Here is a 14,340-nt window from a genome sequence, read left to right on the forward strand (position 1 = left end):
CTCTGCATGTATGCAGGTAGGAGAAAGACAGCCAAGTGATCAGATTTACTGAACTGTGGTCTGAGCATGGATTGGTAGGCATTCCTTATCTTAATATAACAGTGCTGTAGTGTGTTGGGACCACAAGTACCATGCTGATGGTTTTCTTCAAACAAGAAAGTGAGCTGGAAGATATAGCAAATGATTAGAAAGACAAGGAGATTTTGGCATTTAATGCAATAAAATTGGTGTTTAGAAACCAGAAAGTATTATTACAATTGTGCAGTGTGCTAGTGAGGTCACTCCCTGGAGTGCTGTTTTCACCCCATAGTTAAGGAAGGATATACTGGCACTGGAGGCAGTTCAGAAGAGATTTACCATTCTAATTCCCAGAACGCAAGTAGTATTCTGTCATAAACAGCTACAGAAATTAAAGCTATATTTTTTGGAGTTAAGGAGATTTAGGAGTGGATCTGATTGACACATGAAGATTCTAGGGAGTCATGACATATGTCATGAAATATAAGTCAAGAAATTTGACTTATTTTCCCATCGGGGGAGAATCTTGAACAAGGAGCCAGAATTATGAGATTAGGGGTAGTCATTCAAACAGAGTTGTATAGCAACTTTGTTTCTTGAAAATCTAATAAATTTCTGGAATGCTCTACCTCAGAAGGTTTTGGAAGCCTGGGGGTATTTAAAGTGCAAATAGATAAATGTTTAAAAGATTGGGGAATTTAAGTTTTTAGGGAACTAGCACAGAAGATGAGACGAGGCCTGGGAAGATTGCACTATCAAGAGCTAGCACAGACTGAATGACCTGAATAGCCTCTTTCTATACTGCAGAAGTTCAATGATTCTACGATTATCTGGGAACAAAGGTTAGAATCGTTTTTGAAGATCAAGTTTTTCTTTTAGTCATAAACTGTGAGTGAGACAAGATCATTTCGGATTAGGCAAGAGTGGCAACATTTCCATAAGGTTTTATCTCTTTCTGGAGATGCAATCTCTGTTTAGTGTCTCAGGATGACCAAACGCATTCACCCAAGTTTGGCTGCCGTAAACCTAATATATGTTCAGGCATCTAGTTCATTCTTGAATGATATTACCTGATATTTTTGTTACTTTCAGTCTTAGTACTGTAAAAGATTATTAATCTCTACCTGCTCTATTGTACTCTTGCTGGCTGTACGTAAAAATGCTTGAGCAAGATTGTTCATGTTTTAAACCCTTTTATTTTAGCTGGTGCATTTGACTGGATGTGGTCCAACACCCTGAATCCATAGGCATATCTCTGCAAGTGATCAGATATCTCTGAAAACCCCTGTCATCTCTGACAAATGGTCCTCAAACTTAAATGTTAATTCTGTCTCAATTTCCACCAATGCTGCCTGGACTGCATATTTCTAGTACTTATGTCTTTATTTCAGTTTTTCACAATCTGCGGGGTTTAATTATTTTCATTCTTTGTCTAGGTAAAATGACATTTTGAGCTCAATCTGCACAGAATCAAGATTATCATCACTGATGTATGACATGAAGTTTGTTATTTTGAAGCAGTATTTACTTTTCAAATACATAAAATTCCAATAAATTACAAAAATAAATATGTTGTGCAATAAAAGAATAGCGAGGTAGGGTCCATGAGTTTGTGGCTTGTTCAGAAAGCTGTTTCTGAATCATTGAGTATTGGTTTTCGTGCTCCTCTACCTCTTCCCTGATGATATAATGAGAATAGGGCAAGTCCCAAATGGTGAGGGTACTCAGTGATAGATGCTGCTCTTAAAAGATATCCTCAGTCATGGAGTAGGTTGTGACCATGATGGATCTTATTGAGTTTACAACCCTGCTAAGTATTCAACTGTGTATATTATGTCCAATACACGAACGTGTTCAGTCAGTTCTTTCAGTCAACCCCATTAAATAGTTGGAAGCAACTTGATTATAAAATTAATGTCAAATAATTGGTTTCAAAAGGGTTCTCATCTCTTTCTGCTTATGTGTGATGAAAATAATAATATAATAGTGTTTACTATAAAGACACTGTGATAATCTGTTAAGAAATTAACCCTCTAAATTAAGATAGATTTCCTAAGACTTCCCAATGTGTACACTTCGTAATTATTTTACTTAATGATTTGAATTAGACTTAATAAAATATTTAACACATAACTGAATTCTCCTTTAGTTGACTTTCATGTGTTCACTATCTTTATTTTATGTATTAAATTATGATTTAATTTGATCGCAGGATCTTGGCTTTTAAATTACATTTCACTTATCAATTCCATTCCTGGCTGTGGTGATTGGATTTGCTGATTTGGTGGTTCATCGCAGTAGGATTGAAACTATGAAATGTCCTGCATGATTTTAATGACAGACATTGGCTGAAAAGATGTGGGAGTGAGCAGAATCTCATTTCAGAAGCTGAGTACAGTGCTTGACCTGCTATTACCGGTACGAAGGTGAGCTTCTTAACAATGGCAATTTAATTGAGAGGAAGGAATAACAGCAGAGATTCGGAAGGTTCAGATATTGATTGTTGATTCTGTTGGTTTTTTTTCTGTTTCCTGAACTCAGGCAACCAATGCCTTCAAATTTCAGCCCATTTTCAGGCCACAAAATTACTTTAAAATTGTAATTTTACCAATTCCTGTTAAGTTTATCAGGTAAACTAATTTATACTTCTTATGGCTTCATAAAATATAATGCCATATCCCATTAATATTCAGCCTGGTTTTGAGGAGGGCTGGAAATCGCTTAGGTCATGTTGCTAGACAGTGCATGCTGAGAACCTGCTTAGTTGCAGGTGAGTTCAATGGACAGTCTACAACAAAAGGGGAAGAACCCCATGGTATTGATTCATGTGGGTCACTGGGAGCAGAGTAATTATTGTTCCTGGCCTCAAGTCTGTTTCTTTCATCCCTCCTTGAGATAGAGTGTGTCCATACTTTTGAAAAATGCTTTGACTCAAAAATATGAAAAAGCTGTCTGGTTTCTTTTCTCTGATTCATCACTGCCTTCAATCCTGCCAGTGCATTAATAAAAATTTAAAAATGAACCAGTGACCAGTCCATTAATAACATTTTTAAAAAATTGGACAAGTGATGCCATTGCTCCATCTAATTGATGGGCTCTGGTTCTGTATCACCTCTTTTTCATCTGTTGTAATCCTGTGACCCAGGGAGAACGGGTGCATTCTGTTCCTATCTTACCACAGAGACCTCTTGAAGCCCCAGCGGAATCTTTCTGATCTCACTCCCATTACCATGTTAACTTTAAAAGCAGAACTGAAAGGAATAAACGTTGCACTGGAGATATTGTCCAGATTAAATATCGTTCACGACAAAGTGGTACAGCTGCTTGGATTTCAGTGGTCTCAATGGGTTCCGACCTCCGGTGCACCTGAACCTTCAGTCACTTTTGTGAAGGTAAGACTTGTCTTCCAGAGGGTGAAACAGAAGAAAGCATTTGACCCGGATGGTACCTCTGGCTACTTCCTTAATTCTGTGTAGATCAGCTGGCGGGAGTATTTCCAAAAAATTTTAACATCTTCCTGCTTCTATCTGGGGTTCCCACCTCTTTAAGAAGACCACAATCATCTTGGTACCTGAGAAAGCAAAGATAATGTGCCTAATTAACTACTGCCCGTTCGCTTTGCTTTGAAAGATTGGTCATGGCATGCATCAACTCCAGGTCTATTACAAGCACCATCTCGCTGGCCCTATTCTTCATCTCTGGAGCAATTGGATAGTAAAGACACCTATGTTAGACTTTTGTTTACTGACTACTGCCCCCACCCCCAGCACTATAATTCCAAGCAAACTCATCACCAATCTCTGGACCCTGGGAATTAATGCTTCCATCTACAACTGGATTCTTGACTTCCTGACCACCAGCCCACAATCAATAAGGAGAGGCAGCAACACCTCCACCATGGAGGGAGGAGAAGATGGCGACGTGATGCAGCTCGCAGCAGCCATTTCGGTGGTGATGTCTGTTATTTGTCAAGTAGGGTGCCGTGTGCAATCCTGATTTGATGGAGACGGACGTGAAATCACAGAGGAACATCTGGTGAAACTTCTGAAATGCCTGCTTCGCTGCTGCTGCTACTGTGTGGTCCAGAATCTCCGGAGGGGAAGGCCCCGAGTCCTCAGCTTTGCTTGTTGCTCGGCGGCTGGGGTGGGGTCGAAGTGCTCAGCAGAAGATGGTACTCCGAGAGGCTGTGTCGGAGGGGCTGGTCGGAGGCTCAAAGTTTTCGGACGGACTGAGTCCGCTGTGGTCAGGTGCTCCCAATGGTGCTGCATCGGCAAGTTTGCGGCGCTTGGAGGTTCGTGGCAGGGAGAGTTTCTCCCTTCTACTGTCTGCGTGAGATGATGAGGCTATTGGGTCTTTGCGACTTTTTTTTACCGTGCCCGTGGTCTGCTCTTTATCAAATTGTGGTATTACTTTGCACTGTTGTAACTATATGTTATAATTATGTGGTTTTGTAAGTTTTAGTCCTGGTTTGTCCTGTGTTTTCTTGTGATATCATTCTGGAGGAATGTTGTATCATTTTTTAATGCATGCATTTCTAAATAACAATAAACGAGGACGGAGTGTCCTCATAATCTAATCTAATGACTATCCTGAATACTGGTGCTCCAGAAGGTTGCGATCTCAGCCCTCCACTCTACTTTCTGTACACCCTTGACTGCATGGCCAGAGTCTACTTTAACTTCATTTGCAGGTTTGCAGATTATACCACCACAATGTGCTGTATCTCAAATAACGACGAGTCGGAGAGCATAGCAACTTGTTGTCAAAACAGCAGCCTTTCCGTCAATGTCAGCAGTACAAAAAAGCTGGTCATTCAGTCAGGAAGGGGAGTGGTGCATACGCTCCTGTTTCCCAAGGTGATTAATCATAGTCATACTTTATTGATCCTGGGGGAACTTAGGTTGAGAGTTTCAAGCTCCTAGGAGTGAACATCACCAATAGCTTTTCCTGTCCCAACCATGTAGACGTCACAGTCATGAAAATTCACCAGTGCCTCTGCTTTCTCAGGAGGCTCAAGAAATATGGCATACCCCGTCAACCCATGCTAACTATTATCAATGCACCAGAGAAATCGTCCGCTCTGGATGCACGGTGGCTTTGTATGGCAACTGCTCTGCATGTGAGCTCAAACTGCAGAGAGTTTAGACACAGCTGAGCAAATTGCTGCCTGCAGCCTCCCCTCTGTAGACTCAGTCTATATTTCTCACTGCCTCAGTGAAGAAGCAAAGAGCCCACCCACACTGGGTATCCTCCCTTCTCCTCTTTGCATCAGACACAAGGTACAAAAGCCTGAGTGTATGTACCGCCAGGCTCAAGGGTAGCTCCCACCCTGCTCTTATGCCACTGCCTTTGTGGAATGGGACAAAAGTTTGGTGGAGATTAAACCATGATCATACTGAATGACAGGACAGGCTTGAGGAGCTGCACAACCTGCTCCTGGTTTCTTTTCTCAAATGATAATGTACCTTAATGCATATGTGGCAAATCAAACCCTGGTAACTTCCATCAACCCTGTACTATGCCCAAACCTTCGACTATATCATTACTATCTGCACTCAAAATCCTTGGGTTAAACGCTGTCACTTTGATGCTTTCAAACTTTAAGTCTCAATTTATAAATTTTTTTTCTAGCCAAACACAAGAAGAAGAAATAAGAAAAACAAAAGCACCGTAGATCTTTTGCAGAGACTGTCCAGAATGTTTTATGTATGAGCTTTTACTGTGGGCTTTTATTTATTTTATGATTGATAGATTTCCTAATTCAATATGCAGTTCAAGTATTTCTTAATGGTTAGCTTATTAAAATAAAGGAAATTTGTGTAATCCAATAGGTATACAAAAGACTTTGCCAAGCAGTGAAGTCAAGCGGTGAAAGAGTTGAAGGAAGTACTTTCTCCTGCCCTGTCCATCAGATTGCATTGCTCTAATGCCTTATACTTTATACTTTATCATCGCCAAACTAGTACTAGAATGTACAATCATCACAGCAATATTTGATTCTGTGCTTCCCACTCCCTGGATTACAAATATTAAATATTAAAATAGTTAAAATTAGTAAATATTAAAAATTTAAATTATAAATCATAAATAGAAAATAGATAAATGGGAAGTAAGGTAGTGCAAAAAAAAAAAAAAGAGGCAGGTCCGGATATTTGGAGGTTACGGCCCAGATCCGGGTCAGGATCCGTACAGCAGTCTTATCACAGTTGGAAAGAAGCTGTTCCCAAATCTGGCCTTACGAGTCTTCAAGCTCTTGAGCCTTCTCCTGGAGGGAAGAGGGACGAAAAGTGTGTTGGCTGGGTGGGTTGTGTCCTTGATTATCCTGGCAGCACTGCTCTGACAGTGTGCGGTGTAAAGTAAGTCCACAGACAGAAGATTGGTTTGTGTGATGTGCTGCACCGTGTTCACGATTTTCTGCAGCTTCTTTCGGTCTCGGACAGGACAACTTCCATACCAGTTTATTGGTATGGAATGCTCTTTACGGTGCATCTATAAAAATTAGTGAGGGTTTTAGGGGACAGGCCAAATTTCTTTAGTTTTCTCAGGAAGTAAAGGCGCTGGTGGGCCTTCTTGGCAGTGAACTCTGCTTGGTTGGACCAAGCCAAGTCATTTGTGATATTGCCCCCGAGGAACTTACAGCTTTTGACCTGTTCCACTTGCGCACCTCTGATGTAAATTGGGTCGTGCGATCCATTCCTCCTTCTGAAGTCAACAACCAATTCCTTTGTCTTGCTGACGTTGAGGGATAGGTTATTGTCTTCACACCATGCCACCAGGTTCTTAATTTCCTCTCTGTACTCAAACTCATCATTACCCAAGATACGGCCTACAATTGTTGTGTCATCAGCAAACTTATATATTGAGTTTGATGGAAACTTGGCTACACAATCATGGGTGTACAGTGAGTACAGCAGGGGGCTGAGTACACAGCCTTGTGGGGCACCGGTGCTCAGAGTGATTGTAGAGGAGAGTTTGCCCCCTATTTTTACAGCCTGGGTCCTGTCTGTGAGGAAGTTGAAGATCCAGCTGCAGATCTGAGTGCTAAGGCCCAGGTTCCGGAGCTTAGGAATCAGTTTATTTGGAATGATGGTATTAAGGGCAGAGCTGTAGTCAATGAAAAGGAGCCTTACATATGTGTCTTTATTCTCCAGGTGTTCTAAGGAGGAATGTAGGGCCAGAGAGATGGCATCTGCCGTTGACCTGTTGCTCTGGTAGGCGAATTGCAAAGTGTTGAGGTTGACCGGTAGGCTGTGGTTGATGTGTGCCATAACCAATGTCTCGAAGCACTTCATAGCAATTGATGTCAGAGCCACAGGTCGATAGTCATTCAGGCATGCCACCTTGCTCTTCTTCGTCACTGGGATTATCGTTGCCTTCTTAAAACACGAGGGGATCTTAGACTGAAGCAAGGAGCAGTTGAAGATGTCAGCAAACACTCCAGCTAGCTTGCTTCCACAGGCTCGGAGAACCCGTCCTGGGACGCCATCTGGGCCCGTCGCCTTCCTTGGACTTATCTTCAGAAAGGCCCTTCTATCGTCCTCCTCGGTGACGATGCATCTTGATGCCACCAGGTCCGGTTTATCCGGAGGGAGCGGGAATAGCCTTTCGCTTGCCTAACTGGAGTTTCCTCCTTTGAGTAGAACTTGATTTTAAACGCATAACTGTGCCCAACATTGCTTTTATTTTAACCATGTCAAGTTCTGCATGCTTCCTCCAATATTATTAGAGCACCATCAAAATCAAAACGAAAGCAAAGCAGAGAAGTAATTGGAGCCCAGTGAAGTGATGAACCACAAAAGTGTCCCAAAATCAAATGTTAGCTCATTGCTGAACATTTGTACAGACATGGCAAATTTTATTTAGGATCTGCAAAAATCAGAGCATTTATTTCTTAATATGACTTCAGTTTTTGCCTTAAAGATGCATTCATGGAGAAAGAAATTAGAGATAAGTCTCTGAGGATAATTATATTTTTTATTTTTAGAGATGATATTAAACTGAGTGTGTACTACTACAATTTTAAATCTGATCGTACAGTGAAAGTAATTTGCACCTCAGGACATGTTTGAGCAATAGGGGATGATCGGATCTGAAGATAGTCATTCATTTGGACAGTGGCCAAAGGTAAGGGATGATTGAGGTACATTGTGCACATACATATAACTTGTATGTACCTCAAAATTGTTTAAACTACACATTTACAAATTTTACTAACTAAAATGTATAGTGGGCAAGAATGGTCCTTATTATTTTATCCCTGATGTTTTTTGAATCATGTATTTTACACACAACATTTTCTTCAATAATTTTTATCTTCTATGATAAATAAAATACAATTTCCTCCACTCTGAAATTTATTATATTTTCTCCAGATAAAATCCACACTAGTTTATCTGTGCTTTGAAGCGATGTTTTCAAATTTTCCGCAGAATACTGGTTTGCAAAATTGATATCTGCCAAGGCCAATAATGTTCTAAAATATTATTAAGCACACTGCTGAATCTTCAGCAATGTTAATCTGAATTTAATGGAGCACTATAAGGTTAATCAGTATTTGTGAGTTTTGGGAGCTTTCTGATGTTCTTTTTTGTAATTTACCACACTTTCATGATCTCTAGTAAATTCTTATGGCATAATATCATTGAATGTTACAGGTCATTCCATATTTATGGAAAATATTATCAGAGTTGAGTCAATGCATCATAAATGTTATGAATGTTAATTGTCTGCTTTATTTCCCATGGAGAGAGAATCACAGACAGTGTTACTCCCTTCATCCATCAAAATGGTTAGTCATTGCAATTAAAAGATTACTGTCTCTTTCTTAATAGGAATGAGCTTTGTTATTTTAAAACATTTTTTATCTCCCCTGATATCCATAGTGTGATCTTTTAACACTCCACACTACATTTTAAACCAATATAATTTTCATTTTTTGGCTGATATGTGAAAATGACAACATTTCAGCATGCAATATCAAGCTGCATAAAGATATTTTTATCATCTGTTAATATTTACCAAGTTTCATTTGCTTTTAGAGTATTAAAACCAACTGTCCATAAAAAAAATCCTTGGTCATGGATGAAAGAAACACATTTGCGAAAGATCCAAGATTTCATTCGGAGAAGATTGACATATCTTCTTCCGCCTTCTGGGATCAAGTTATAAATATGATGAAGCAGAACATTTACTGAGATTGGAGTAAACAGATTTAACTGGTCATTATTTAATTTCCAAAGAGCATAAAGCCATTGGAATAAATTTGTCCCAGATCCATACAAACAACATTAAATTTGTAATTCTATGTGAAAGCTCAAAAATGTAATATTTTGAGTGGTAGAAACAAGTTACAATGGCAAATACAAAAGAAGCAGAATGCACATAGTAATACGCCTGGCATTGATTCTATTTGCATTTCTTTTTTGGGTAAATGAAAAGAAGACTGTGTGAGGAGGTGTAAATGCACCTCAGACAATTAACTGGATACTCATGGATGAAGGAAAGAGCTGACATTCCATAATGATAATGGTTTATTTCAAGCAATTGCGGCTGGGCTCAATACTACACGTTGGAACGGTTATAAACATAGAACATAACGATATATAGTACAGGCCCTTTGGCACATGATGTTATGCTAAACTTTTGAGCTAATCAGAATCAGCTTTATTATCACTGACATATGTTGTGAAATTGTTGTTTTGGAGCAGCAGTACAATGAAATATATAAATAGTACGATAAATTACTATACAAAATAAAACTACATATATTTTTTCTTATTGTAAGTAAGATATATATCTTTAGACTTTTGAAGATACATCCTTGACGCTGGGGAGGCTAGTGCCCATGACAGCGCTGGCTGAGTTTGCAACCTTCTGCAGCTTTTCCAATCCTGTGCAGTGGCCTCTCCGTACCAGATACAACCAGTTAGAATGCCCTCCATGGTACATCTGTAGAAATTTGTTAAGAGTCTTTGGTAACAAAACAAATCTCCTCAAACTCCTAATGAAATACAGCCAATGGCGAGCCTTCTTTGTGATTGCATAAGAATACTGAGTCCAGGATAGATTTTCAGTGATGCTTGCACCCAGGAACTTGAAGCTGCTCACTCTTTTCACTGCTGACCCCTTGATGAGGACTGGAGTGGGTTCCCTCGACTCCCCCTTCCTGAAGTCCACAATCAATTCCTTAGCCTTACAGATGGTGAATGCAAAGTTGTTGTTGTGCCACTACTCAATCAGCTGATCTATGTCACTGCTGTAGCCTCCTAGTAACCATCTGAAACTCTGCTAACAACAGTTGTGTCATCAGCAAATTCATAGAGGGCATTTGAGCTGTGCTTAGCATACGAGTGCAGTAAGCTAAGCACTTGAGGTGCTCTGCTGTTGATTGCCAGCAAGGAGATGTTATTTCTGATCTACATTGACTGGTCTCCTGATGAGAAAGTTAAGGATTCATTTGTAGAGGCCAGATTTTGAAGCTTGTTGATTAGTCAAAGGGGGATAATGGTTTTGAATGCTAAACTGTAATCAATAAATAGCAGCCTGACAATAGCTATTGTTGTCCTGGTGATCCAAAGCCAAGTGGCAAGCCAGTGAGATTGCATCTGCTCTAAACCTGTTGTGGTTGTAGGCAAATTGTATTGGGCCAGATCTTTGTTTAGCCAGGAGTTAATTCCAGCCATGAGGGACCTCTCAAAGCGCTCCATCATGGTAGATGTGAGTTTATAATTATTATAGGCTTCTGTTAGTCTTGTGAGACCATGGATTTGTGCCTTGGAAGGTTTCCAGGGCGCAGGCCTGGGCAAGGTTGTATGGAAGACCAGCAGTTGCCCATGCTGCAAGTCTCCCCTCTCCACGCCACTGATGTTGTCCAAGGAAAGGGCATTAGGACCAGTGTCGTCGCAAAGTAATGTGTACCTTGCTCAAGGACACATGCGCTACCTCAGCCAAGGCTTGAACTAGCGACCTTCAAATCACTAGACAATGCCTTAACCACCTGGCCACATGCCAACACGTGTGTGATAGTGTGTGATAGTCATTGAGGCAGCTCATGCTACTCTTCTTGGATGGTAGTATGATTGATACCCTTTGAATCAGGTGGAACCTCTGAATGCAGCATTGATAGATTGAAGATGTCCTTGAACACTCCTGCCGGTTGGATGTTACAGGTTTGCAATGCCTTACCAGGTACACCATCGGGCCCTAATGGCTTTGCGAGAATTCACCCTCTTAAAGGATACCTTGATGTTGGCTTCTTGGACAGAGATCACAGGTTGCCAGATGCAGTATGAATTTTCAGAGGTGTAGTTTTATTTCTCTTTGGAAGCATGTATAAAAGCCATGGAACTCATCTGGAAGTGAAGCCGTTCATGATGGTGGGTTTCACCTTGTAGGAAGTATTGGCCTGCAAACAGATGTGATTTTGTCCCTAACTTTGATCAGAACTGCTTTGTCACTCTTAAGATAGCCTTCCATAGGTCATAGCTGGACTTACCGGGACTTCTTGTAGAGTTCCAGATCACTCTAAGATCAATCCAATCCTTCCCACCTAAAGAGCCCATATCGCTCTATATCTCATGCAGCTATATTTCTATCTAAAACTCCCTTACATTCCCCTTTTGGAAACTACCACCAACTCAGGCAGTGCATTCTAAGCACCTACCCCTCTCTCTGTAAAATGCTTCCCTAGAACATAAAGCAGTACACAGAGAAACAGGCCATTTGGCCCACATTGTTGAGCCAAACCAACTAAAAAGCAAATCAAAAACACCCAAACACTAATCCCTCCTACCTGCATAATGACCATATCCTTCCATCTTCCTTACATTCCATGTGCCTATCCAAACGTCTCTTAAAAGCCTGTAATATATTTGCCTCCATACTAGGCAGCGCATTCCAGACAATCATGACCCTCTGAGTTAAAAACTTACCCCTCACATCCCCCTTGAACCTGCCCCCACTCACCTTCAGTGCTTGCCCTCTAGTATTTGACATTTCAACGGATACTCTCCGTCCACTCTTTCTGTCCCTCTCAAAAGTTTGTAAACCTCTATCAGATCGCTCCTTGGCCTCTGGTGCTCCAGAGGAAAACAACAGAAGTTTATCCAGCCTTTCGTGAAAGCACATGCCTTCCAAGCTTGGCAGCATCCTGGTAAACCTCATCTGCACCTTCTCCAAAGCCTCAACATCCTGCTGTAGTGGGGCAACGACAACTGTATGCAGTACACTAGATGTAGCCTAACCATAGTTTTATAAAGTTGCAATGTAACTTCCTGATTTTTGAATTCAATGCCTTGACAAAATATAAGCAAATATTCCATAAGCTTTTTTAACCACCTTATTAACCTTTTAGTCACTTTCAAGGACCTATTAACTTGGATCCCAAGATCTCTTTCCTCAGCAATACTGTTAAGGATCTTGCCCTTAACAGCATACTGTCGCCATGCATTTGTCTGACCTAGGTGCAACACCTCACGTTTATTTGGGGTCAACTCCATTTGCCACTGCTCTGCCCAAACTGCAACTGATCTATATTGTGCTGTATTCTTTGCCAGTCTTCAACACTATCCACAACTCCACCAACCTTGGTATGATCCTCAAACTTTCTAACCCAGCCATGTACATTTTCATCCAGTTCATTTATATACATTACAAACAGCAGAGGTCCCAGCACAGATGCCTGCAGAACACCACCAATTACAGACCTCCAGCTCAAATAGGTCTATTCAAACACTACCCTCTATCCATGTGCCAGCCAGTTTCGAATCCAAGCAGCCAGTTCGCTGTAGACCCCATATGTCTTAATCTTCTGGATTTTCCTCCCATGGAGGACTTTGTCAAACATCTTACTAAAATCCATGTAAACACCATCCACTCACTGCCCTACTGTCATCAATCTCTCTTGTCACCTTGTCAAAAAAAAAACATGCCCTGCTGTGCTGGCTTTCCCTAATTAGGTCATGGGTTTCCATATCCTAACCCTAAGTTTTTTCTCCAGTAATTTCCCTACAACTGACGTGATTCTCACCAGTCTATAGTTACTGCTGACATCTCCACTAAACTGTCCTCCAATCGTCTTAAAAGGATGTCCCCTGGTATCAGCTATTGGCACCTTGGGAAGAAGGGGCGGGCTGTCCACACTAGCTATGCTCTTGTCATCTTACACACCACACCTCAAGTTTCCTCTCACACTTGTGTGCTCCAAATAACAAAGCCCTAGTATGCCCTACTTTTCCTCATAAGGCATGTTCAATAATCCTGGCAGCATCCTGGTAAATCTCATCTGCACCCTCTCTGAAGCATCCACATATTTCCCATAATGAGGCAATCAGAACTGAACACAATACTCCAGGTGCAGTCCAACCAGGGTTTTGTAGAACTTCAACATTACCTCGCAGGTCTTGAACTCATTTTCCTAACTAATGAAGGTCAGCATACAGTGCACCTATTTAATCACCCTATCAACTTCCACAGCAACTTTAAGGAATCTATCAACTTGGACCCCAAGATCTCTCTGTTCCTCCACATTTTTATGAATCCTACAATTAACCTTGTACTCTTTCAAGTTCGACCATCCAATGTGTATCAACTTCACACTTTCCTGGATTGAACTCCGTAAGCCTTAAACTCAGTAGCCAGGTTAAGCAGCACAATAAATTAGATACCATATTCCTGACTGTGTATTAATTTTTAGAGGTTCGTTTTCCTTTTTCTAATATTATTTGACGACTGTGAATGTTTGGATCTTCATCTGAGAACATTTAGTCATCTGATCTGTATAAATTGCCTTGCAGTTGCGGACGGATGCAGAGAAGCGTTCTATGGTTGAGAGTGGTCTGACCTGGTGCAGTGGCTCTGAAGGCAAAGGCCAGAAGAAGTCAGAGGGTGGCTACGATGCCAGCAATATCAAGATGGATCAAAACACCAAGTGGAGACGCATTCGCAGTGAATCAGCTGACGAATCTACAAAGGGAGAAGTAAAGAAACCACAACCTACAGTGCAACCCAGTTCACTGAAAAAGAGTGCAGCACCAGTAGGGGTAACTTCTCCAATGACCAGTTCAGGAACAGGCTCTCTGAAACCATCTGGTAAGTGTCGGGAATAGCAATGCTTGTTTTATGAAAACACATTTTGAGGGGATGTGTAAGGCCACCGCTAGCCAAAACTCCAAATAATTTTATGGTTAAGATTCCCCTGCATTTCCAGTTTCCTGTTCTGTTCACTGTGACCTTTAAAATGATGTGGTTCCATGTTGAAATTGTTTCACTGTAATCTCCATTTATTCCCAGATGAACAGTGTATGACTCTAGCTTTGCTTATTC

General features: G+C 40.9%; 1 protein-coding gene across 7 annotated transcripts in view; it reads left to right on the forward strand.

Moving 5' to 3' along the window:
- The window catches only part of LOC134355549 (neuron navigator 1-like), a 664,756-nt gene that overhangs the window by 481,590 nt on the left and 168,826 nt on the right, over nucleotides 1-14,340 (forward strand). For all 7 annotated transcript variants that reach the window (XM_063065565.1, XM_063065568.1, XM_063065567.1 and 4 more), the window contains one exon: nucleotides 13,812-14,106. In XM_063065565.1, the coding sequence (XP_062921635.1) occupies nucleotides 13,812-14,106 (295 nt within the window). The remainder of the gene's footprint in view (nucleotides 1-13,811; nucleotides 14,107-14,340) is intronic.

The sequence above is a fragment of the Mobula hypostoma genome, chromosome 13 (assembly GCF_963921235.1).
Source record: "Mobula hypostoma chromosome 13, sMobHyp1.1, whole genome shotgun sequence".
In the NCBI taxonomy this organism is placed as follows: Eukaryota; Metazoa; Chordata; class Chondrichthyes; order Myliobatiformes; family Myliobatidae; genus Mobula; species Mobula hypostoma.